Source organism: Balaenoptera musculus, chromosome 20 (assembly GCF_009873245.2).
Source record: "Balaenoptera musculus isolate JJ_BM4_2016_0621 chromosome 20, mBalMus1.pri.v3, whole genome shotgun sequence".
Lineage (NCBI taxonomy): Eukaryota > Metazoa > Chordata > Mammalia > Artiodactyla > Balaenopteridae > Balaenoptera > Balaenoptera musculus.
In genome coordinates, this window is record NC_045804.1 from 37,810,115 (window position 1) to 37,836,361 (window position 26,247).

The window sequence follows — 26,247 nt, forward strand, 5'->3', positions numbered from 1 at the left end:
CTGTCAGGGTAACTGCCCTCCAAGAGCTCATCTCACAGGGATTCTGTGGGCCTCATTAGCTCTACCGTCACCTTTATTCCCTCTGGACATTTGGGTGATAACTTCCTTTTACTCCTTCATCTCCTGACTGTCTTTGAAAATTTTGTGAAAAGCTACTCTCATTAGCTCTCCCTTTTCTCTTCTTTCCTTTTTTATTTTTTAATTAATTAATAATTTATTTATTTTTGGCTTGTTCAGTCTTCGTTTCTGTGCAAGGGCTTTCTCTAGTTGCGGCGAGCAGGGGTCACTCTTCATCGTGGTGTGCGGGCCTCTCACTGTCGCGGCCTATCGTTGCGGAGCACAAGCTCCAGACGCGCAGGCTCAGTAGTTGTGGCACACGGGCTTAGTTGCTCCGCGGCATGTGGGATCTTCCCGGACCAGGGCTCGAACCCGTGTCCCCTGCATTGGCAGGCAGATTCTCAACCACTGCGCCACCAGGGAAGCCCTTTCTCTTCTTTCTTGCAGATTAATACATTTATTTTTTTCCCTCTGCTGTCTTTTAGAGGAGTTGAGAAGGGAGAAGAGATAGACTAATGTGTTCAAAGTGCCATTTTTAACTGATTCTGGCATGCATTTTTCCAGACAAAGTATTATAAATGTTGATTAGATTCTGAATAGTACTATCGGTGCCATTCCTCACATACGTTGTTATGGGTTAAATAGGTTTTTGTGGGCTGACCTGGAAACCCAGCTACATCTATGATTTTCCCCTAGAACTAGAGAAACAATCAAGCCTTTCTGAATTGACTCTCTGGAGGAATTATAACAGACTGGAACAAAAATATTTCATATATCTCTCCATTTTCCAAATCACATAGAAAATTAGGACTATTGTATCATTATTGTTGAAATAAAAAGCTCCAGTAACTAACAGAAACCGGAATTTTAATGGAAAAGTTTGGTCATAAAGTTAAGCTATGAAAATTGAACCGAGAAGCAAAGCTAAGTTCTTCAGCAGTATCCCTAAAACTTCATTTTTCGGCAACTTTTTTGAAAGCATTTTTCCTAATTAAATTTAAGCCCAATGATAGTCAGAGCTGTGGGAAATAGCAATAGCCACGAGAAGCATTTGTTTACTTATTTTCTTGCTGCTTTCTTATTCCTGCCTTGCACACAAAGGGTCTTCTGAAACATTGGACTGAATAAACTAGACTCAGCCAGATAGACCAATAAAACTCTCTTCCTAACCATGAATGACTAAGAATAGCTGTGAGACACTTGGGTAGTGAAAATGCAACCCAGAATATGTAAAGTACACAGGGTGCTTGAGAGTAAATGCTGCACCATCTTGGTGTTGGAACTGCAGAGACCACTGCGAGTGTAACAGACCCACTGCGGTCATGCGGCTCCCGTTTCCAGCCTCCCACGTTGTGCTGAGGCAGCCTTCCCTGAGCGCTCCTTCCCAGTGGCCGTGATGGCCCCAGTCTCAAGGGATCAGAGACTATTAGGAAAACCAGGAATTGTGGCTGTTATCTCTTATGTGGCTGGAACGAGGTAAGGGCAATGAGATGTAGTGATTCCATTATTTTCCTTCTTTTTTATTTTGTTTTCTCTTCTCCTTTTTTATTAAAAGAAAAAAAGATTCTTTTTTTAACCTCTCCCCCCCCCCCTTCCCCTAACCTTGCTTTTGACAGGATGTTGACTAGGAACCAGAGCCCATTTTGGCTTAGCCTTAAGGGCAGCTGTTTACAGAGTAACGGTGTTACATAGGGTTCCTGTGTCGTATGTCTGTGTAACACTGGATTTGGATCTTGTATTTAGCTGCCAGAAGTGACTGTGATGAAGTAGCGGAGATAAACTGATAGATTGGCTGCCAGAAAGATGTTGGGAGTCAATCAGATAAACAGGGCAGAGAAATAGCTTGCTGTTTTCTAGTGATAATAAACCAGAGGCCTCTGCTCCCCACATTTTTAAACGTAATTGCCATCGTAGTAATAATGTCTAAAATAAGCAAATGAGAAAACATCACAGGAGGTTTTTTATTTGCGATTGAGATGTCCTTTTCCCTTTTGCAATAAAGTTTCGTCCTATATGGAAATGAATATTTTTACAAATTTGTTTTACTTCTTCCAGTGCCTACTTACATAAACAAATGACAATTAGAGAGTGAACTACTTTCGTAGGAATTTATCCCTCCGTCCTTATCCTCCCACAGGCTTTGGCTGTTTAACTTGATGAACTCTCTATATTGCTCCCATGCCTCACCTACAAAATAATTACTTATTTTTGTGAAGAAACAAGTTTTAAAGTCAAACCTGTGTTATTGACAGGTGATAAGCAGGAAGGAGTTTATTTTAGTGTCTTCCCTTGGATTTCTCTCAGAAGATTTTTGGAATTTTAATCTCTGTTGCTGTTTCCCTGCACTTGTGTAGGAGAGATGACTTCTAGTTTTATTATTGTAATTTAAAATTCTCCTTCTTTAGTGTTTAACTTTTAAATCCATTGCTTCTTCTCACTTGGGACTTTGAGATCCAATGCAAATTCTTCAGTCTGTGTGAAAGATACAGATTTAGGCTTTGATTGCATGCGGTGGAATACCCAGTATTAAGAGGAGAGTAGGAGAGTGATTTAGAGTTCCCATGGAGTTAATTGTGGGGATGAGAGACCGGCTGTCTGTGTTGTGTTTCCAGTACGCACATACAACTTTCTTTAGGTTCCTTCTCAAAGTTGTGGCGGCTGTGAATGTGTTGGTGTCATATACGGTTAAATTATTTATTAGTAAGCATGCTAGGGTACCAGCTGTGGAAAGCAAGAGAGTGAAGTCCACACTTTTAGTTATATCTAATAAAGGCTTTTTGCCTAAGGAAGACCTTCCTGACTGCTGGAGGTTATAGGTCAGAAGTTAACCATGTACCATTATCCTATTGGTGAGAAGCTGATGTGTTTTCCTCTTTGCCACCCAGCCCTTCCCACCTGACCTTTTATAGATTCTCCACTGGTATCGATGAGGTGGACAAAACTAATCATAAAAACAATGAAGGGAATGTTGCATACTCATTGATCCATTTGAAATGAACTGCAGTACAATAAGTCTTTCAAAAGGACTTTGTTCTCAGCTATTGCTTATAGCTCTTTTTAAAGATATATAAATATGAAAGGGTTAATGGGAATTCAGTCATGCTCTTGCCACTGAGTTGTCCCTTATTGATTGTAGTTTAGAGCTGTCACTATGCCATTCAGAATCCCTCCTGTGCCCTTTTAAAGTCAGTTGGTTCTGGGAGATGATAAATAAATCACTTGCTTTCCTTTTTCCCCTAGCTCCTTCGAGAACTCATAGAACGGAAGACCAGCTCCTTGGATCCCAATGATCAGGTGGCCATGGGAAGGTAATTTAGATATGGCTTTCTATTCATACAAGTAACCTGTATAATAGTTTCTCCCTCTGAGTCTCCTTAATTCAGCCTCCAACGCAATGATTGGCCCTATAATTATAAAAGTTGAGAGTTCCCTGGTGGCCTAGTGGTTAGGATTCCGGACTTTCACTGCCGTGGCCCGGGTTCAATCCCTAGTCAGGGAACTGAGATCCCACAAGTCCTGCGGCACAGCCAAAAAGAAAAAGGTAAGCTAGATAACAAGAGCTAGACAGACAAAGTGATGGAAATTGTTTACCCTACATTGCCTTAAGTGCAGTTTGACTAAGAGATTATAAAATGCCTATAGGTGTTTATTTTAGGGTTTGTTTCACAAAGTCCTTCTTAATCTCTTTGCTCTCTGATTTGGGCTGTGATTATATCTGTATCAATCTCTGACCAGTGGGTAAAAAGCATCCACCCAAATCCGTGGTCTCAGCTGTCAGGACGTGGCACTGTGCACAACAGGTTCCTTGCTCTGGGAGAGTCTGCCCTAATTTAGACCTCCGCCCCTTCAGTGAAAGCTGCTGCACAATTAGAAATGGAACGTGGCGGCATTACCCAGATGTCAGGGTAGAATGGAAAGTGGTGAAGGAAGGCCCTTGTGTGTATGCTTCATTCTGTGGTTGGAAAATAAAAAGGACATTTAGAGTGCTACCTAATGAATAGTGTACATTTAAATAGCCATGAGCCATAATTTGCAAAAGCATGAAAGGAAACAAAAGCTGCAAGTATCAGAATGGGATTCTGGGGCAGAGCAGCATTTTGAGATCACAATGAAAAATTTGTGTTGATGAAATAATTTTATGTGAGTAAAACATATGAATTTTAGGGTAGGATGTTGATATTTTGTATATCTCTGGAATGCTATAGAGAGCTGTTCACCATAAATTTAATGTGATAGAGCAAATTGCATTTAAGTGGTGATTATATTGTACATTTATCTGACTTTACAATAAAATAGATTATGGTAATTAAGATTATATTAAGATTACAGTAATTGGATTTCCCTGGATTTTTTTTTTTTTTGATGTTAAATTTTCATTGTGTAAATCAGGTAAGGTGACTAGCTGCTGCTGTTTTTCCTTTTTTTCCCCCACATTTGTTCATATGAGCAATATATGAAGATTTTCTTAGCCCAGTATCTTTTATTTGAAAAATTAATTTCTTTTAATCTAAGACGACTGCAGACTACCAAATGTAAAATAGATAGCTAGTGGGAAGCAGCTGCTTAGCACAGGGAGATCAGCTCGGTGCTTTGTGACCACCTAGAGGAGTGGGATAGGGAGGGTGGGAGGGAGACGCAAGAGGGAGGGGATATGGGGATATATGTATACGTATAGCTGATTCACTTTGTTGTACAGCAGAAACTAACACACCATTGTAAAGCAATTATACTCCAATAAAGATGTTAAAAAAATAAAAATAAAATAAAATGACTGCAGAATATGTGAATCTTGTTTGGATCCTGATTCAAACAAACAAACTGTAAAATTGAGACTACCTGGGAAATTTAGAGAGTGAATATTTGATAGTAAAGAATTATTGTCAACTTTTTTTAGGTGTGACAGTGGTATTGAGATTATATTGGGGCTCTTGGTATTGAGATTGTATTGCGGGAAAAAAAGCCCTTACCTTTGAACAACACATTCTGAAATATTATAGCTGAAATGAAAATTAAATAAATAAAATGACTGTAAAACTAGTATCAATAGTGGATAATTCTTAACACTTAGCAAAAAGTGGGAAGCACAAGAAAAAGCACTTGGGTATTAACAATGGGAAAATTAGATTTAAAGAATTCATGTGCTCAAACCAAACAGCAGCTGCAGTATTAGTTATAGAACAGGCCACGCAGCTAAAACATTAAAAGCAAACCCAAGCAACTATACTCAGTTTGATGGGTTTTCCTGCAGACTGGTAGATTTAGTGCTTGTCACAGTAACTCCAAATACTAAGGAGCATTGTTAACCAAATTTGCTGTAGAATTTCCCAGCTGCCATTTGTTTTTGTTTTTGTTTTTGTTTCTTTAAGCCATTGCACAAATCCTCTTCTGTTGATTAGTCCCCCGGACTATCTTGAGGAAGTTGATGTAGGTTGATGATTTCTTTCTGCAGTGTTGTTAGTGAGAAAAATTGCCATTTGTCGATACATGTAACTATTCCATTAGTGATGATGCATAACATCGCTTGTGAATTTCCTAGGCAATGGCTTGCAATCCAGAAGTTACGAAGCAAAATCCACAAGAAAGTAGATAGGAAAGCCAGCAAAGGAAGGAAACTTCGGTGAGTTACTTTTTAGAAAAAATGTTAATTTTGTGTGTTGTTACCTCTTCTCTTGCATGTTGGCTGTTACATCATTTTTCTATTTCTTTTGATGATTCTGTTTTTAAGGAACAGAAAAATAACTAAAGCAATATTTGAAGCTTTTTTGAGACTCCGTTTTTTTTTACTCTGTAATGGAAAGATAGTTTCAGTTACTTCTTGTTCTTCTGTTGTGAATGGATGGGTTAAATGATATTTGCATTTCCCTGAAAGAGAAATAATAAGGAAATAAGACAAGATCGTTGAAATTGCCTTAGTTTTAAAAAATGATTTCTTTAGAACAATATAAAAATTGTATTTTGGAGTCTTATTTAGACATAGAATTATATTGCTTCATTTTCATGATGCCATACATGTACGCAATACGCTAAAAAGGTAAAAATGAAGGATTCCAGAGAATGTTAACACTGTGCTTAAATGAGATGAGGAATATAATTTGTATGAGAACAGAGAGATATTTCTGAGTGTAGGAAAGCCCTCAACCCTGTGAGCCCTTGAAGGAGTCTTAAAAGTATGGAGACAAAAGACGGGGCAAGAGTAGAAGTGACATTGCTATGCTTTCAGACTTAGATTCCTTGTAACTATTTTTATATATTACATAATATCACTCTCACAGGGCCTCAGTGTCAAAGAAACTACTTGTAATTCAGGTGCACATTGAAAAAAAAATGTTAAACTCATTGTGTTAGGACAGTTTTAGGCAGATAGCTAATCCCACATCCTTATTAGAGCCTGCCTGTCATTAAATTCCCTTTAGACAAATGTGGATCTGTCTCATTTTTAAATATCTTCAGAGAAGCAGATTTCACTACTTCAATTAACCTGTTTTAGTATTTAACAAAACTCATCAGGAAATGCTTATTTTTCTTTAACTTCGCAGAAGTGCAAAGTAGCTTTTCATTGAAAGTCACTTTTCCTAAATCTCAGGTTAAATTGTTATAATTTGTTTATGTTTTTTCATATGTTGAAGTTTCCAAGTCTTCATACTTCTCCAAGTTTGTTTTCAGTGTACTGGTTAAGAGCATGGTCTCAAGAGCCTGACTGCCTGAGTTTGAATCCCAGCTTTGACAGTCTGGGATATGACACTCTAGTAGTTACTCCGAGCAAGACCCTTAAACTCTCTGTGCTAGTTTCTTCATCTGTAGAATGGGGGTGATAATAGTACGAGACTTGTAAGGTTGCTGTGAGGGTTAAATGAGTAAGTATACATACAGCTTTTAGAACAGTGCCAGGGACACAGCAAGCACTATATACCTGTCTGTTGCCATCATTCCTATCATTATTATTGCTGTTATTATTCCAAGACTGGATCAGTCTCCTCCTGGAATGTTCATTACTTACTCACTCACATACATGCCTCTTTTGTACCTCTCTCTTCTGCACCCTCCCCCCGCCCCGGAAGGATTTAAAGGAGAATGCTATTACTAGTACTTTGTAATTGACCAGGCTGATTAAGTACCTATTCTTTAAGTTTGAGATTAGACTTCTCTCCAATACTGTGCTTTTAAAATTATAGCTTTGAGAAAGACAAATACTCTATGTTATCACTTGTATGTGGAATCTAAAAAATGAAACAAACGAATGTACATAACAAAACAGAAAGAGGCTCACAGATACAGAGAACAAACCAGTGCTTACCAGTGGGGAGAGGGAAGGAGGGAGGGGCGAGATAGGGGTATGGGATTAAGAGACACAAACTACTCTGTATAAAATAAATAAGCAGCAAGCATATATTGTACAGCACAGGGAATATAGCCATTATTTTATAGTAACTTTAGATGGAGTATAATCTGTAAAAAGATTGAATCACTGTGTTGTACACCTGAAACTAATAATATTGTAGATCAACTGTACTTGTGATTAATTAATTTAATAGCTTTGTGAGGCTTTACATGTCATCTAGAGGGAGGAGCCCGGGATTTCAAATCAGGGGACTGGCTCTGTCTGGCTCCATGATTTTGGTTGGTCTTTATTCTCTGAGCCTCACTTTTCTCATTTAATAAGTGGAGATACTCATCCCTACTTTATAGATTTGGTTTGAGGATCAAAACAAGGTGAATATGTCTGGTACATAGGAAGCATTCGAAAACGTTAGTTTCTTTGGTTTCTCGTGTTTATCTGTTGACGTTGCTGTTGCAAATATACGCTCTTCAGAAGAACAGAGTGGGAAAAAATGCCTTTTCTACATTGTCATATTTTTATGAGTTTTAAAACTATTAGGGCAAGTAGCTATAATTGTGTGTCCCTTGAGGGCAAGCATTGTACTGGTTTTTCAAGACAGTTCCAGCCTTAGCCGTCTACCGTAGTGCCTCGTAGACATGTTTTTGGATGATTATAACAGTAAAGTTAACACGCTTGTCAGGTAAGACTCTCTGTAAGGTGCAGCATCCACACTTCTCAGTGTGAGGTGAGCAGACTAGGAAGAGTTAGCCTAGGGACAGGCCACAAAGAATAATGTTTGCCAAACACGGACTTGAGAGTGTACACGTCCATTTTGGGAACTGCAGTTCATTTGTTTTGGCAGAGACTTAAAGTGAGTATGGGGGAATGGCAGGAGATGAGGCTGTATGAATAAGTGAGTGCTAGATCGTGGTCACGCTCAGAATTCGGACTTTATTTTATAGACTGTAGCGAGTCATTGAAAAATAAGGAAGCCTGAGCACCTGTCACAGATTGGAGGAGACTTAAGGAGACACCACAATTAGGTGCAATGTGGGGTCCTAGGTTGGATCCTGGAAAAGAAAAAGGACACCAGGGTAAAAATGGGTGAAGTCGGGCTTCCCTGGTGGTGCAGTGGTTGAGAGTCTGCCTGCCAATGCAGGGGACACGGGTTTGAGCCCTGGTCTGGGAAGATCCCACATGCCGCGGAGCAACTAGACCCGTGAGCTACAATTGCTGAGCCTGCATGTCTGGAGCCTGTGCTCCGCAACAAGAGAGGCCGCGATAGTGAGAGGCCCATACACCGCGATGAAGAGTGGCCCCCGCTTGCCACAACTGGAGAAAGCCCTCGCACAGAAATGAAGACCCAACACAGCCATAAATAAATAAATAAATAAATTTAAAAAAAAAAAAGGGTGAAGTTTGAATAAGGTCTATGGTTTAGTTAATAGTATTGTACCAATGTTAATCGTTTCCTAATAGTACTGTAGGAAATGTTTCCTAATTTGTTTCCTAATAGTATTGTAGGAAACAATTAACAATGTTAATTGTTTCCTAATAGTATTGTACCAATGTTGTTTCCTAATTTTGATAATTACACTATATTTGTGTAAGCTGTTAACATTTGAGGAAGCTAGGTGAGGATATACATGAGTTCTCTGCACTAGTTTTGCAACTTTTCTATAAGCCTAAAATTACTGCCAAATAAGAAGTAAAAAGAAAAGTAATAAATAAGGTCATGTGCTTTGAATTGTTTTGCAGTTTTATCATCCGTATTCACCTGGCTCTCTTTGTGAACATGAATGAGTGGGATGTGGTCAGAATCAGAGTGATCTTGTTAGCAATAGCGACAACTAACATTTATAAAACTCTGTTGGGCGCTGCAAAGCAATTGACATGCCGAGGTAGAAAAGGCATAGGCTCTGATGCTAAACTGTCCGGGTTTGAAATCTGACACTTCCACTTACTGGCCTTTAGACCTTGGGCAAGATACTTTACATCTTTGTGCTTCAGTTTCCTCATCTGTCAACCTAGCATGATGATAAAAGGCACATCTCATAGGATTGTTATGCAGATTGAATTAGCTAATTCATGTAAAGTAGTTTGGAAGGTAAGTAACTCACCCAGCGTTACAGAACTAGCAAGCACAAACTTGGATTTGAGCTAGTTGGTCTGATTCCAGAGCCCATGCTTCTAACCTGTGGCTATTGAGTTGTTTCTCTGGCCAGGACCTTTGCAGACACCAAAATGATACCTTGACTACATTAGAATTCTGCCATGACGGATTTAACAAGGGGCCCAGGCTAGATGAGAATATCATAAATAACTTCCTTAAATTAGACCCCTGGAAGAGCTGGTGGGATGTGCCAGCTGTCATCACTGGTACTAGATTCCACCAGTGAGCAAGCTTTGCTCTGTGTGATAGGGTTGGAGAGAGAAGAAGTGTCCTAGCAAAGATGAACATCACCTTGTGGAAACCTTAGTTTAAATGGTAGCAGGTCAGTGGCATCATCCTGGTCAGACTGGGTGTGGCAGTTTGCTAGTTGGATGCTAGAAAATAACTTATAAAAAAAAAATTTTGGTTTTGGGAAGTAATTATAATTATTGATTATCAGTCTTTTACTCAGCATTATCTGTAAGTGGATTTGATCATGATTTAAGCAGAATTCATAATGTAAATGAATTAAACTCTTGGGCCTTTAATAATGAGGTGTCATACTGTGTTTTGTGTTTGTCTATTCTTCTGCAACAAAATTATATTTATCTCTTCTTAGTATGGTTGGTAAAAGGTATTTTAATACTAAAACATGCATCCATCCTCAGCACTGAGATTAGGTAAAATGCATTGTATTAAGTACACATTACTAAATCTGATTACTTCTTAAAGCCTGTCTTTCATCATGCAGCTAATAGTTATTGAATATATTTTATTAAAGTGTAAAGGTATTCCACGGAGCAGTGCCATCCAATAAAAGTATCTTTACATGTGTAATTTTAAATGTTCTAGTAGCCACAATTAAAAAGGGGAAAAAATGAAACAAGTGAACTTAATAATATATTTCACGAAACCCAATATATAAAAAATATTATTTCAACAATTTATTGTTTTAAAAATTATTAGTGATATATTTTACATTTTTTTCATCTCAAGTTTTCAAAATCTGGAGCACATCTCAGTTTGGCACATTTCAGGTGCTCAGTAGCCACGTGTGGCCAGTGACTCCGGATTGGACAACACAACTATAAGGTATAGTTCATAGTCTTTGTCTAGACAGTAAATTAAACCTGTATTTGGACACAGCCAAGAATAGTTTTCATTTTTTCAGATGAACAGTGAAGTTTGGTGAAGCCTAAAGACATTAAAATATATTTATTAATTGTACTTAGGCTTTATACTTAAATAAAAAGGTTATGTAAATAATTATATTCTTGTACGTTAACGTAACCTTTGGGAGGGCATTTACCTTACTTTTTCAATTTTAAATATGCATACTTTTCGATTCACCAGCAAAGCAATTACACATCTCAAAATTTATCCCATGAAATGTGTGAACAAACATACAATAATTTATATGTAAGAATCTTCACGTTAGCTAAGTCAGAAAGAGAAAGACAAATACCATGTGATATCTCTTATATGTGGGATGTAAAATATGACACAAATGAACTTATCTACAAAACAGAAACAGACGCACAGACATAGAGAACAGACTTGTGGTTGCCAAGTGGGGGGCAGTGGGGGAGGGATGGACTGGGAATTTGGGATTAGCAGATGCAAACTAGTACATATAGGATGGATACACCACAAGGTCCTACTGTATAGCACACGGAACTATATCCAATATCCTGCGATAAACCATAATGGAAAAGAATATGAAAAGGAATTTGTGTGTGTGTGTAACTGAATCACTTTGCTATGCAGCAGAAATTAACACAATTTTGTAAATCAACTATGTGTCAATAAAATAAATTTCTAAAAAAGTTTAAAAAAGTCTTCACTTTTGCCCTGTTTAATATGGTTTTTAAAGGGGATAGACTGTATAATGCCTATCAATAGGAGGTTTAATAAATTATAATATATTGACACAACAGAATATCCTGTAACTGTGAAAAAGAATAGAATATGACAAAGTGGAAAACATAATGCAGAATATTAAGTATATTACAGTCTCATTTTTATGTGAAAATATATAAAGTTTATATTTGTCTTATATATGGAGAATGCCACAGACAAACTTAATGATTAACAGTGATTTAATTAACAGTGATTATTTCTGGGGGATAGGACTACAGGGAACTTGTCAGCTCTCTATACATTTCCGAATTTGGAATTATATATTATTTTTTATAATTAGATAGCGGACATTAAAAAAGTATAGTGAACAGATATTTTGTTGTTGCATCTTATAAAAAGTGAAGAATTGGAAGCAATATGAATGTTCAAATATATGAAAATATATTTATGGTACTTCCATTCCTGGAATTTTGTATATAGCTTTGAGATACAATGCTAAGTGAAAAAAACAGATATGAAATTATGTGTGTGTATGGATTACTATATAAAATGAACATAATAACCAAAATATTAACAAAATAATAATATTAATAAATATTAATAACAGTTCTTCTCTAGGTGGAAGAACTATGTATATATTTTTGTGTGTGCTCAGTTGGTTTGTTTTCCAAATTTTCTGTAATGAATTATACTTTTTGTATTACTCTTGGTAATGGGGAAAACCTCATCACTATTATTCTTTTAAATTCAATTGTTAAAAAAATGAATGAAATTTGGGAGGCTTGGCTATTGGTGGTGTAGTAGAGAATCAAATTCTTTGATGTGTGTAAAAATGTTTTTAAAACTGTAAAACATTACACATGTGAAAATATTTATATAATATTTTTTTGTGGATAGTGTTTTGCCCAAGAACAGTTTTTCTGGTTAGAATTTTATTGGGCTGGGCTAAAAGTTCATTTGGGTTTTCCGTAACATGGAAAAACCCAAATGAACTTTTTGGCCAACCAATATACTATGCATCTTGTCCTTCAGCTTCTCCTTTTATAATGAACAGAAAGGGATACCTTCTTTGAATTCTCTTTGGTGTAATTTCTTCTGTATAAGGTCAAATATTTGTTCAGCCCCCCTTCACCAGAGGATCTCAGAGCACTTTGTACAAAAATACCCCTTTTTTCTATTGGTGGGAGATGGAGGTGACATAACTTAAATTTCTGTAATACCTTGACTGAAGATCTAGGGATCAGACTTGTTATGTATTCAGTTGCACGCATCATTTAAAGATGGGCGAGGGGTTTCCCTGGTGGCGCAGTGGTTAGGAATCAGCCTGCCAATGCAGGGAACACGTGTTCGAGCCCTGCTCTGGGAAGATCCCACATGCCGCGGAGCAACTAAGCCCGTGTGCCACGACTACTGAGCCTGCTCTCTAGAGCCCGTGAGCCACAACTACTGAGCCCATGTGCCACATCTACTGAAGCCCGCGCACCTAGAGCCTGTGCTCCGCAACGAGAGAAGCCACCTCAATGAGAAGCCTGCGCACCGCAGTGAAGAGAAGCCCCCGCTCGCCGCAGCTAGAGAAAGCCTGCGCACAGCAACGAAGACCCAATGCAGCCCAAAAAAAAAAAAAAAAACGGCGAAATGAAAGACCCGGTGGCGCTAGTGAGTGAAGGTGATTCTAGAAGCCTTTTCTGACTCAGGGAGCTAGTGAGTGATGGTGGTGGTGAGGTGTTCCATTTGAATGTTATGCCACTACCTGTGCTACTGCCAGTAGGTAGCTTTAATGACACTGAAAAATGATTAAGATGTATGTAGAGGAGGGGAAGATGAGGTAGTCAACTCCTCATTGTCTTTTGTCTGGAGTGATGTTTAAGGGGTAGTATATTGCTCAGGGGCACAGGTGTATCTACTCTTTTTTTGGGCTTTGGAGCTCTGTTGAACTACTGTCATTCACAATGTGCTTTTATCACACGTTTCTCCTGTAGTTTTAAGGAAAAAGTGTTTTTATGGTCGTGAGTGGTTCGTGTCTATGAATTGTTCCCTGTTGCACTCTGGAGCCAGATATACCTGTGATCAGTTCTGGAGTTTGTTACCTGGTAGGGTGTATTTCCTTTTCTAGGTTAATAGTTACTAATGTTGCTGCCTGTTTGTTTCCTACTTTATTAGGTTTCACGTCCTTAGCAAGCTTCTGAGCTTCATGGCACCTATTGACCATACCACAATGAATGATGATGCCAGGTGAGTAATAGATTAATTATATGTCTCAAATGGCTTCATGACAGCCCAATATTGACCTGTTCTACAGCCTGTCGCCCTCTCCATTTCTTCTTATCAGTGAACCATTTGTCATTGGCATCATAGCAAGGGTCCTCGTCACATCTCTTCACTCCCCATCATTACTGTAAGACCAAAACAAAATTTCCGTAAATCTCAGTGCTGCCTCTGGTGGGTTTTTTGTTTTTGCTGTTTTGTTTTGTTTTTAACTTTAGCCACCTGCCTAGGACATCTGAGCTCTTCTCTAGACAGATGGGTTAGGACAGCACACACACTTGCTTCATGTGTTTGGGGGTTTTATGCATATGTTCTCCTTTTAAAAATGGGTCTAGAGATTGCTCTAGAGATGTGCATTATGTTGTGTTTGTTCAGGCTGCTGTTGAGGTTTGTTTTTTTTTTTGAGTATTTTTACAAAAGAAGTACGTGCTCATTTTACAAAGCTGAAACAGGATAGAAATGTGTACAGAAGAAAATGTATACGTGTATTCAATTCGGAGATAACCACTTTTTAAAGAATCATTCCTTCTGTATTTATTAGTTGGCATTCTACTACATCATAATATTTTTATAATATTATTTATCTATCCATATTCCTTCTCCTTGATTTATTTAGCATTTATTTATTCATTTTTATCAGTATGGATTCATGCTCTCCTATTTTATTCAATTAATTATGATCCGTTACTGTCGTTATTTATTTTGATTTAAAATTGTCTCAGATTAATAGAAGCCCCTTCAAGCTGGCTTGCATCTTTTTGAGATGTCCCCAATTACTCCTTGAGTGCTTCCTTACTTTCCACCACAGCAAGGTGTTCTAGGCTCATCTTCTATTTTCTCTGTTCCAGCCCTGGAATCAGTCTTTCTCCAAGGAGTCCTCACTCTTTTTAGTGAATTGTGGTTTTTAGAACCTAAGGTCTGGGTGCTGGGGTGCTCATCGTTCTGGGTGTCATTGTGCATAGGCGCTCTCAGCGTATAGAGATAGCAAATGCGTGTATATACACATACCCATACATAGGAGACAACCACTTTTAGTATCTCAGAATATTTCCTTTCAGTCTTTGAGTTCCCTTTTAGTATGTTCTTGTTTTTCTTTTTATATAATTAAAATTATATTCAACAATATAGAATTATATTCTGTATTGTGATTTTTTTCTTTAAATATTTTGTATACTGTGACCATTTCATGTCATTAAAATTATTCAAAAATTTAAATGACTGTAATATTTTTATAATATTACCTATTTAGCCATTCACTAATTGTTGGAAATTTAAATTGTTTTTAATTATCATTGTAATGCTGTGGTAGACATTTTAAAACATAAGTCTTCACCAAGTGAAATTATTGGTCATAATGTAGGCACATGTGGGTTTTGCCAGCTTTATCCCTCAAGCTACATTCAACCTTTTTATTTGAAAGTATTTAGTTTGCTAATAAACCCCATCAGATTTCCCCCCTTGCTTGAAAAGTAGTAGATGTGCAAGTTTAGTTGAACACAATGATTATCAATTTTTTGTTTGCATTTGTTCAGTGCTTTGAGTACAAAATAGCTTACGGGTGGCACTGAGTCCATTTATACGCACATCTTTGTGACTTCCTATGCTCTCCTGTGCTTTGCAAATGAATGCCTTTGTCTGGCTGGGTTTTGTTTGTTTGTTTTTCCATTTATTTCTGGGTCTAATCTGTTTTTAAAAATAATAGAGTGAGGGACTTCCCTGGTGGTGCAGTGGTTAAGAATCCGCCTGCCAATACAGGGGACACAGGTTCGAGCCCTGGTCCAGGAAGATCATACATGCCACAGAGCAGCTAAGCCCGTGCACCGCAGCTACTGAGCCTGTACTCTAGAGCCCAAGAGCCACAACTGCTGAGCCCCTGCTCCACAACTACTGAAACCTGTGAGTCCTAGAGCCCATGCGCTGCAACTACTGAGCCCACGCGCCACAACTGCGGAGCCCACACACCACAACTACTGAAGCCCACGCCCTCTAGGGCCCACGTGCCGCAACTACTGAGCCCACGTACTGCAACTACTGAGGCCTGTGCGCCTAGAGCCCATGCTCCGCAACAAGAGAAGCCACCGAGAAGCCACCACAATGAGAAGCCCGCGCACCGCAACGAAGAGTAGCCCCCACTTGCCGCAACTAGAGAAAGCCCACGTGCAGCAACGAAGACCCAGCGCAGCCAATAAATAAGTAAATAAATAAGTAAATAAATAAATAAAAGCAAGAGAAAAAACAAATTAAAAAAATAATAGAGTAAAATGAATGCTTCTTAGGTTCTCTGTCAGGATGACATGAAAAAATTACTTCAATAGAAAAGGAAAACTAGGCACTTAAAAACTAAAATCCATTAAGGTAACATTATTATCCCAGGCATAAAGTGAAATCTAGTTTAAGTATTGGTGGCATCTTTTGAATATAGTACTACTGATCATTTAGAAATCGATTGTCATTCCTAGCTGGGATTTTTCTTGAATCACCTGATACTCCCGGACACTTAGTTTTCCAGAATCTTGTTTATTCACTCATAGTTTTTGTTTTTGTTTTTGTTTTTTCACTCATAGTTTTTAAGAGTCTACTATATGCTAGACATAAAGTTTATGCTAGCATAAACTTTATGCTAGCATAAAGTTTATGAGAACTGAGCATTTGAAAACGACTTTATTATTTAGGATTATGTTGGGCTTGGTCTGCAAGAAACATAAAATATGACTACAGAGGTATAAGCAAATGGGAGTTTATTTTTCTGACAGAATAATCCTAGGGGTGGCAGGTAATTACTGGCAATGGTTTTTCCCTTCTCAGTAGTATTAAGGCCAACATACCTTGGTCTTCCCCCTGTGGTCGCAAGGTGGTTGCTGCAGCTTTAGCCATCAAGTATGCATTCCAGGCAGGAAGAAGAGGAGAGGAGTGGTGTCCGCCATACTGATTTTCTTTTATCAGAATGCCCTCCAAAAACAACTTCTCATATCTCATTGGCCATAACTCTGTTATGTTGCCACTTCAGGTAGAGCAGGCAAGGAAGAAGGGGTTGGGAATGTGTTTGCTGGGTAACAGTGTGGCATTTGGTGTTTGTGGGGGAAAAAGCTATCCCTTGTGGATGTTGCTAATTATCAGCATTGTTCTCCAGCTGGTTTAGCCACTTTGTAACAAGGAATTTAATAAAAGTGTTACAGCTGGAGAACTGAGCATTTGTTTTTACCAAGTACACTCCCTTTGCATTGTGTTTCTTGAGGACACAGAGGCAGACATCCACGTTACTGCTCGTGCTCCATGGTCTGAGTAGGCCAGACTAACTATAGGCAGAGTAAGTGAGTATTAGCTCTTTCTGCTTCTGGTATCAAATATTCCAGGGCCCGTAGGTAGTGTTAGGTAGTATCTTTTTTTTAAAAACTGTATCTTAAGAAGGAGGCCGTCATAGCTTGGCCTATTTTGTTTTTTGTTTAGGTAATTCCATAACTGGAAATAATCTAGCACTGTTCTATTTGGTTTCTCACCTTGTACACCACAAAATATTGAGGAATGGGAAACTTTCATTTCAGCATCAGTGCATACTATTGATACTTTTCTCCAAGTGAATAGTTCTGGTTTTGATAAGTTACAGATATGTCATTCTTTTTTTTCTTTTTTTTTAACAATTTATTGAAGGTAAAGTTCTGGGAAAAATTCAACCCATTTTTATAGTTGTATCTATGGTAGAGTAGAACAAAGTTACAGATATGTCATTCTTGGTGTGCATGTATGAATAGAGAATTTTTTATGATTTTGAAGTAGAGAAAGGCTTTGTAAGCATGACACGAAGGCCAGAAGCCACGGGGAAAGTACTGAGATTTCATTTTTTTCTTATTAAATTGGAAAACATTAAAAGAGTGATAATCACTAACATCGATGGTGTGAGGAAACAGATGCTTTCATTTACTGTTGTTAGGAATGTAAATGGCAAAATCATTTTGGAGGGCTATTTGGCAATGTTTTTCAAAATCTTAAATGTAAATGTATCTGTTGACCCAGAGAAATCCACTTCTAGGAATTGACCTAAGGAGACCTAAAGAAATAGCAAGTTCGCAAATATTTTTATATCAAGGATCTTTATTGCAACATTGTTTATAATGGGGAAAAATAAGAAACAATCCAAATGACCGTCAATAGGGAACTAGTTAAATGACAGAAAATCATTCAATGAAGTTATAAGCAACTGTTAAAGGAGGAAGTGGAGCTGTACGTATTAACATAATGTTTAATGTAATAAGTAGGCTACAGAATACTATATCATAATCCTACTTTTGAGTAAATAAACATGTATGATTGAAAAAAAGAAGTGGCGCCTTACAAAAAAATATATATATATTATACTGTCATGGAAAGATCTCCAGGTTATTTTGTTAACTAGAAAAAGAAACGTCCATTTATGTAATATCCATTTATGTTTTAAAAATAAATATTAAACAGCTGTATATGTATGGATATGTTATAGAGCTTAGGAAAATGCCCGGAAAGGCCATACATAAATAATATTTAAATTGTTTACCTACAGGGAGGGGACTGGGAGGAGGAAGGGGCAAAGGGAGGTTTTCAACTTTTTTTTTTTTCATACATCTATTTTGCTCTAATTTCCTGCCATGAGGATGCATTCATATTAACTGTCACTAAAAAAAATAAGAAGCTCTGAAACAGTGTACACCAAACTCTTCACATGTTTATTGCTGGGCAGGGTGCAGTAGAAGACACATTTTACTTTCTAGTCTATTATTTCTGTAGTATTTGATTTTTTTTTTTTAATAAATGTATTTATTTATTTATTTATTTTTGGCTGTGTTGGGTCTTCGTTTCTGTGTGAGGGCTTTCTCTAGTTGGGGCGAGCGGGGGCCACTCTGCATCGCGGTGCGCGGGCCTCTCACTGTCGCGGCCTCTCCCGTTGCGGAGCACAGGCTCCAGACGCGCAGGCTCAGTAGTTGTGGCTCACGGACTCAGTTGCTCCGCGGCACGTGGGATCTTCCCAGACCAGGGCTCGAACCCGTGTCCCCTGCATTGGCAGGCAGATTCTTAACCACTGCGCCACCAGGGAAGCCCAAACTTGTATTGCTTTTTATCAACAGAATAGGACATGTTCATTTTGAAAATTATATCTATAATATAAAGAGGAGGTGGGAAGGTCCTGATTTTCTCTATTGAAGTATTACATAAATGAAAGAGCTTCTTTCCCTTCAGGCTTCTGCCCTGTGAGCCATTTGGATAAAACTGGCTTTTGAATACCCGAGTAGCTTTTGTCCCAGCCCACCCCTCCCCTTTTTTAATCATGGTGAAAAATTACATAACAAAATTTCCAGCCCTTTTGATTTCTTATTCTCAGAGGCCACTCTACCTGGGGTTCCTACCATACCCAGGTCTGGAGAGAGAAGCCCTTCTCTTTAGTTGTGTCTTGGGTCCAATTTGTTGTTCCACACGTGTGCCTAAGTTGGATTAATACCCAGTATTAATAAAGAGAGGAGAAGGGGGGAATCCCAGTATGGTTACTCATCCTTGAATCCCCCATGTCCGTTGTCCAGTTTGAGCTCAAATTTGGACTTGGTCAAATTGAATTGAGACTAGAACATAGCTTTCATTAAGGGAGAGAGAGCAGAGATCTTTAACACAGGGTATTAAAATACCCTTAGTGGAGGAAGAAGTACTATCTGTAAAAGGATCTTTAGAAAGGTAGTGGCGTCTTCATATTTCTGCTGATACATATTCTTTTCTCATGCTAGGAAATTTTCTCTTCAAGCAATCTATATTTTAAAAAGTCTTTTTAAATGCAGAGTAGCCCAGTTTGCTCCTGTATTACCAGATTTCCCTTTGGGGCGTCTCTAGGTAAGCTTTGCATACTGATTGAAATGCCTTTACAGGCCCTCAGGTTTCCTTTGCTAGTGAAAGTCTCATGTAACCCCTGACACTTCTGCTGGTCCGGTATTAGGAGGTAGGCAGGTGGTTTCTATTGCAGGTCTGATGAACACTCCCAGTTCCGGGAGGAGAGGCGGTGGTGGTATGGTGGTTAGCATAGCTGCCTTTCAGTACTGGGAGGAAAAAAAAGAAATTCAGCTTTGCCCCTGTATCATGTGTTGCGTGCGAGAGAGGGGTTACCATGAGTCTAAAAGGGATCGCTGGCTTTGCTGGACCCTCAGGTACTCTTGGCACGGGGCAGCACATCTCCCAGAGCAGCTCCTGTTTGCCCTTCAGAGTCATCTTTGCGAAGAGGGCAGAAGTATCATGTGATGCTGTAGAGGCAGAGTTATAAGTGGGCTGAGGAGGACAAAGGGCTTGATGTCTCATTGGCAGAGAATCCCTCTAAGCATATTGTCACCACTGAGAACAGGTCAGTGTGTTACTTGCATGATTTACAGGATTGCTGTTCACTTCTCTGACTACTGAAGTTATTCTAAGCTTATCAAGGACATTTTAGAAGCAGAGCTCACTTTACATGGTGTGAAAGCCCTGGAGTGCTGCTAAGACCAGAGGGAGGGTGAAGTGAAAATTCAGGTGATCTTTTATTATCGTTCTAACAAAATGAAGAATTTGTCGGTTGTGGAAATAATCATCTGGGGTTTTGCCTGTGTTTTTGAAAGACCCTCTGAGGCAGACTTTTAAAGAAGTTTGTTCTTTTTCGTTTGCTGGGTAGATGTAGGTCAGATAGTAAAATGCTAGCGTGACAAGTAGGAGAAGTAAATTCTGAGTAAGACTCTGAGACAGGTCGAGATGTGTTCCTCAGAACTGGCCACCGCCCCAGATTTGGGACGGGGAATGCATGGGAACTGCTTACTCTGTCAGCGTGGGTTTTGTTGTCAGCACAGAACAGGTCTAAGCGGCAGCAGTCAGCCTGGTGCCTAAGAAAATTGGTGTTTGCCTTGCATTTACTGCTGCTTCAGAGAGCATTTATTAGATAAACCCAGTTCGGGTACTGTTCATTGAAAGGGTAGGTTATTGTATTTTCCTAAGAAGCTTTTTTTCTCATTACAAAAATGATAGCAATATCAACATTTTGTAGGTACTCCATTCCTTTGCAAAGAACTTAAATTCTCAGTAGGAACAGCAAGAATTTTCATTTTAACCCCCCACTCTCTGCCCCCAGATAAAAAACCACTTTCCCCTCTCTTTTTATAAAGCTACTGGCTTTAGAAAGAACAAGGAGAGAATCCTTTAATGATAACTGCTAAGCACCAAATACATTATTGTTTTACATCTGGAGTTTTAGAAGTGTACAAATGTAATCCAGCCTTGTAAAGTGCTTTGTCAACATCACTGCCACGTTGTTCTTGAAGTGCTTCGGTATAATAGAATTTGTACAGGCAGTTTATCTTCCGCGTGCCATTTTTGTGTGTGGGTCTGTACCCTAAGTATGGGCACATTCTACCACTCTCCTGATGGTGTTCTTTTCTCCCTGATTGGTAATCCAGAGGTTACTTAGACCATTTTTGATTCCCCGTTACCTACTTTACCCACCCCCCATTTTTATTAGCCATAATGCACCGAATCGTGGTGAAATATTCTGATGAAGTTTGCTTAGCATTTGCGAGCACATCAGCTAATAACCCCAGAAATACCCTCCATAGAGCATTTTTCATTGGTTAAAAACTTGAGAGCAAGAATGGTTAAGATATAGATGTTTTCTCTGAGGCTTCTTATCTCCTAAAAAGACACAGGTTGTTCTGACAGGTGAAACAAGCCCGAGCAAATATGCAACATTGATCTAATCAGCAGGAACGAGCTCGAAACTTGCACTGGTGCTGTCTTTCCCCAGCGTCATTAAAGGCTCCCATTACTCTTTTATTAGAGGTTCCCTCTTTTCCTTATCAGATTACAGAATGAACATAACTCATGGCAGTGATTTGATCTCTTGTTAAAGAGGATTACAGCTTTGCATTAACTCGGATTGACACAGTTTATAATTTGCTTGTTGATGCTCAGGCGGGCGGCATCACACGTTTGACCCCCCAGCAGTGCTGAAGGGAAAGGACCCCCATATATCATCATTAAAGATGGCGTCCAGCACGGAGCGAGGGGGCCTGGGGCCTTCCTCCTCCAGAAACGTCAGAAAGGACAAAGAGAACATTCTCAAGTTCAAACCTGACACTTGGGCCAGAGTTTTAAAACTGGATTGCAAAGAAAGCACTGCTCTCGTTTCTTCCATATTTCCTGGTTCGCTGGTTTGCAGTCCTCACACAGTTCTAAAGAATTTGCATTCTCAAATTCAAGCCTTGGTTCCAAGCAGGTTGTAGAGAGAGAAAAGCACATTTTCTAGAAGAGATTGTAGATGCTGAACAGATAAATCTTTCCCCAGAATAGGGTTTCTTAACTATAGTTCTCATTTCTGCAGTCAAATTCCCATCATTTCTTCAAAAGATTGTGAATCTTATTCTTCTCCCAAAGGGATATTTCACATTCATTAAAGTGAGTGTAAATGTTTCTCTTAAGGAATTATTATTTTTAAGTTTTTGTATTCTATTATTATTGTCTTTTAAAATGTAATATCTTACAGATACTGTATTAGTCACAGTGAATTAACTTGCAAGGAGGTAGGCCACAGCTAATGTTTTTCACCTGAATTTAGATTAGTCATCCATTCATATTATGAATACATTTCCCACAGTGATCACTGAGCCACCTGAGCAGCTTGGGTTGCTAAGATGTGCAGATCACCTCAGTTTTTGTGTTCATCCTTTGCTCTGATTTATCCACCCTAAGTCTGCCACCCTATTTCTGATTGGCAGTGAAATGGCATGGAATGATAACTTCATATTCCACTTATTATTATTTTTTTGGATCTCAGTTCCTTGACCAGGGATTGAACTCAGGCCACGGCAGTGAAAGCCCGGAATCCTAACCACTAGGCCACCAGGGAACTCCCTCAGATTCCACTTACTGAACATTTACTATATGTCAGACACTGTTCTAAACTCTTCATATGTATTTTCATTCGGTCCTTATAAGAAACCACTAAAGTGGTTGACATTATCTGTGTTCTATGCTAAGAATACTGAGGCACAGAGCAATTGAGTAATTTGCCCAATACAAACAGCAAGTTTGTAGGGGAGCTGGTTTATGCATCTGGGAGTGTGGCTCCTGACCCCTGCCCCTGTTTTCAAGAAATCAGCAAGCTTATTTATTTTATTTATTTATTTTTGGCTGTGTTGAGTCTTCGTTGCTGCGCCTGGGCTTTCTCTAGTTGTGCTGAGCGGGAGCTACTCTTCGTTGCGGTGCGTGGGCTTCTCATTGCGGTGGCTTCTCTTGTTGCGGAGCACGGGCTCTAGGCGTGCGGGCTTCAGTAGTTGTGGCTCGCGGGCCCTAGAGCGCAGGCTTAGCAGTTGTGGTGCACGGGCTTAGTTGCTCCGTGGCATGTGGGATCTCCGCGGACACGGGCTCAAACCCGTGTCGCCTGCATTGGCAGGCGGATTCTTAACCACTGCGCCACCAGGGAAGCCCAAGAAGTCAGCTAGCTTTCATGAGACTGACGCGCTGCCTGCTTTGCTAAGAGGGCAGACAGCAAGCTTTTAGAAATACGTGGGAATCCTGTTGCCAAAGGGAAGCTGCCTCCCCGCCCCCGGCACACATACACAGAGCCTTTCTCTCCATTAAAAGCTTGTTTGGATTAAAATGATTGTTTCTTTCTGTTATAATAAAGATGCTTTCTATATAAGAAGGTTTTACCTGTTAAGCCATTCACAGTTTAGTGTGAATCACTGAATTTCCAGGCCTGCTCTTATGGTTACACCATTCTTTGATTCCAAAGACCCTAAACCTCATAATTAGCTTTGAAACCTGGTCCAGTGTATTCAGTCCATTTGCTCTTGACAGTTCTCTTTCTCCCGGATTCAGGTGCCTGTCACCTTCTTTCCTTAGAGACTACATTTTTCCCCTATAATAAAAACAAAAGGGACTTCCCTGGCAGTCCAGGGGTTAAGACTTTGCCTTCCAGTGCAGGGGATGCGGGTTCGATCCTTGGTCGGGGAGCTAAGATCCCACATTACCTCACGGCCAAAAAACCAAAACATAAATCAGAAGCAATATTGTAACAAATTCAATAAAGACTTTAAAATGGTCCACATCAAAAAGAATCTTGGGCTTCCCTGGTGGCGCAGTGGTTAAGAATCCGCCTGCCAATGCAGGGGACACGGGTTCGAGCCCTGGTCCGGGAAGATCCCACATGCAGCAGAGCAGCTAAGCCCATGTGCCACAGCTACTGAGCCAGCGCTCTAGACCCCGCAAGCCACAACTACTGAAGCCCGCGCGCCTAGAGCCTGTGCTCAGCAACAAGAGAAGCCACCGCAATGAGAAGCCCACGCATCGCAACGAAGAGTAGCCCCTGCTCACCGCAACTAGAGAAAGCCCCGCGCGCAGCAACAAAGACCCAGTGCAGCCAAAAATAAATCAATAAATCAATTTATTTTTTTAAAAAATCTTAAAAACAAAAACAGAACCTTCTTATGGAAGAAAATTTGGAAAATACAGAAAGGACAAAGGAAATTCATGTTACCTGCTACTAGGAATTGAATATTATTACTACTACTAATATATATTTTCTTGCAGAACTTTTGGTGTGTATATTTTATAAAGATATATTCATATATGTTTGAATCCCTTTTTCCAGTTAACTTTATATTATAAGCATTTTAATACCATTAAATATTTTAAAGACATCTTAATGACTTTATAATATTCAATTATGGAATATTTATTCTTAGACGTTTAGGTTATTTCTGATTGTTTTCATTTCTCTTTAAGGAATGCTGCAGTGAACATATTTGTATAGAAATCCATGTTCTAGGTTTTGCTTGTATCTTTAGGTCCTAAGGAGTAGAAGGGTAATTCCTGGGTCAAAGGCAAAAACTTAAAAAAAAATTTTTTTTCATTGCAGTATAGTTGTTTTGCAATGTCGTGTTAGTTTCTGGTGTATAGCAAAGTGATTCAGTTATGTATGTACTTTCAGGGGTTCGTGATGGGTTGTACTGATTTACATCCCCCCTCCCCCCACCTGAGGCTCATGTCATTTACCTTTGCTGATATGGAGAGTTCAACAACAGTGACACTTTACTGAGGCCCTGCAGTGTGCTAGGCACTGGGCTAAGTATCTAATGTTTATTTTCTCATTTAATCATAGCCTTGAAGAGTCTGTATGTTTATTAATCATTTGTATTTCTGTTTTTATCCTTTGTCCAGTTTTTCCTTTGGGTTTAATTTTTCTTTGCAGTTTGTGTGAATTCTACATATTATGATTATATACCATATTTCCTATTTTTTGTAGCTCTCCCCGTTTGCTCACCTGTTGGTATTAACGATCTTTATTGGTCATATGTAAGTTTTACTTTTTATGTGATCTAATAGATAACACCTTTTTCTTAGGAGTGTTTTTCATTGCGTTTATGCTTAGGCATTCCCTCCCGGATCCCAGGGTGAGCTGTTTGCTGATATTTTCTCTTGCTTTTTTCTGATTTCTTACATTTGGTCTGCTTGGAACTTTATTTTCATATATCATTCAGTGGTCTCTACTCTCCAGTCCTACGGCTTTGTGAGCCCAGATTTTTTTTCTTCCCACATAGACTGTTAACACCAACAGCCTCTTGACCCCCCGTCTGATTTAATTAGTTCTGTGCATCGTTGCCAGATTGCACCTTCCTAAAATACCACTTAGAAAACGCTATTCCTTGTTGCCTACAGCGTAAAAGCCACACTCGAACCTGCCACTCAAGGCCTGCAGTGATTTGTCACCCTGCTACCTTTCTCTCCTCACCACCTGGTTTGGTGTGCACGTTCTTTGTGCTGTTCTGCCGGCCCCCGAGGTCCCAGGACGCACTCCCTCCTCCTCCCGCTTGTGTCTCTTAATTCTGCTCACCCCTGCCCTGCCTGCATCCTTTCCTGTTACAGGGTCCGTAGTCCTTGGTACACACCAGCCTTTCCAGAGAGCCTTTAATGGTTCCGCACCCCCGACTGAGGTGTGGCTCTTTTGTCCTTGAACCCCTGTTTTATTTGTTCCTCTCTAACTGTACTTATTACAGTTCACAAAAACACTTATTCGGGTTTTTTTCTTGCTAAGAATGCTTCATTTATAAGTCAAAGTACAATAGTATGCGTATGTTTACTATAATCCTGTGTTTGGTATTATCAAGTTAGATGACTTGGAGAGATTTTAGTAAAAATGTATGGTATTATACTCATACATTTGCAATAATATATTTTGATTCCAATTGAATCCTGCCTTACTTACTATATAGCATTTTTGTAGCAGAAGTTTTATTTGCAAAACAATTTAAGTCTTTTCCCAGTTGATGTCAGCCTTCTCTGGGCTAGAGAACCGACTCGGGATCCTTGAGCACCTGTTCTGCCCCGGCTCACAGACAGTGTGACCTTGAAGAAATCTTCTCTCTGGGCCTTAGTTTCCTTCTTTATAAAGTGAAAATAGTCCTTCTTGCTTATTAGATTCTTGAGAATGAAATGTTCTTTATAATTTTTTTGTTTCTGAGAAGGACTGTTTTAATGATATCTGTACAAATAGGTAAATAAACAAAATTTACATTTTCCCATGTGTACATATTATGTCATTGTTCCTTTGCCTGCAACGCAGACATAC

At 39.1% G+C, this 26,247-nt stretch overlaps 1 protein-coding gene across 2 annotated transcripts in view; it reads left to right on the top strand.

The window, feature by feature from the left end:
- AATF (apoptosis antagonizing transcription factor) overlaps positions 1–26,247 on the top strand; it is a 102,954-nt gene that overhangs the window by 65,343 nt on the left and 11,364 nt on the right. For both annotated transcript variants that reach the window (XM_036837939.1, XM_036837940.1), the window contains exons 9-11: positions 3,298–3,365; positions 5,594–5,674; positions 13,548–13,619. In XM_036837939.1, coding sequence (XP_036693834.1) covers positions 3,298–3,365; positions 5,594–5,674; positions 13,548–13,619 — 221 coding nt within the window. The remainder of the gene's footprint in view (positions 1–3,297; positions 3,366–5,593; positions 5,675–13,547; positions 13,620–26,247) is intronic.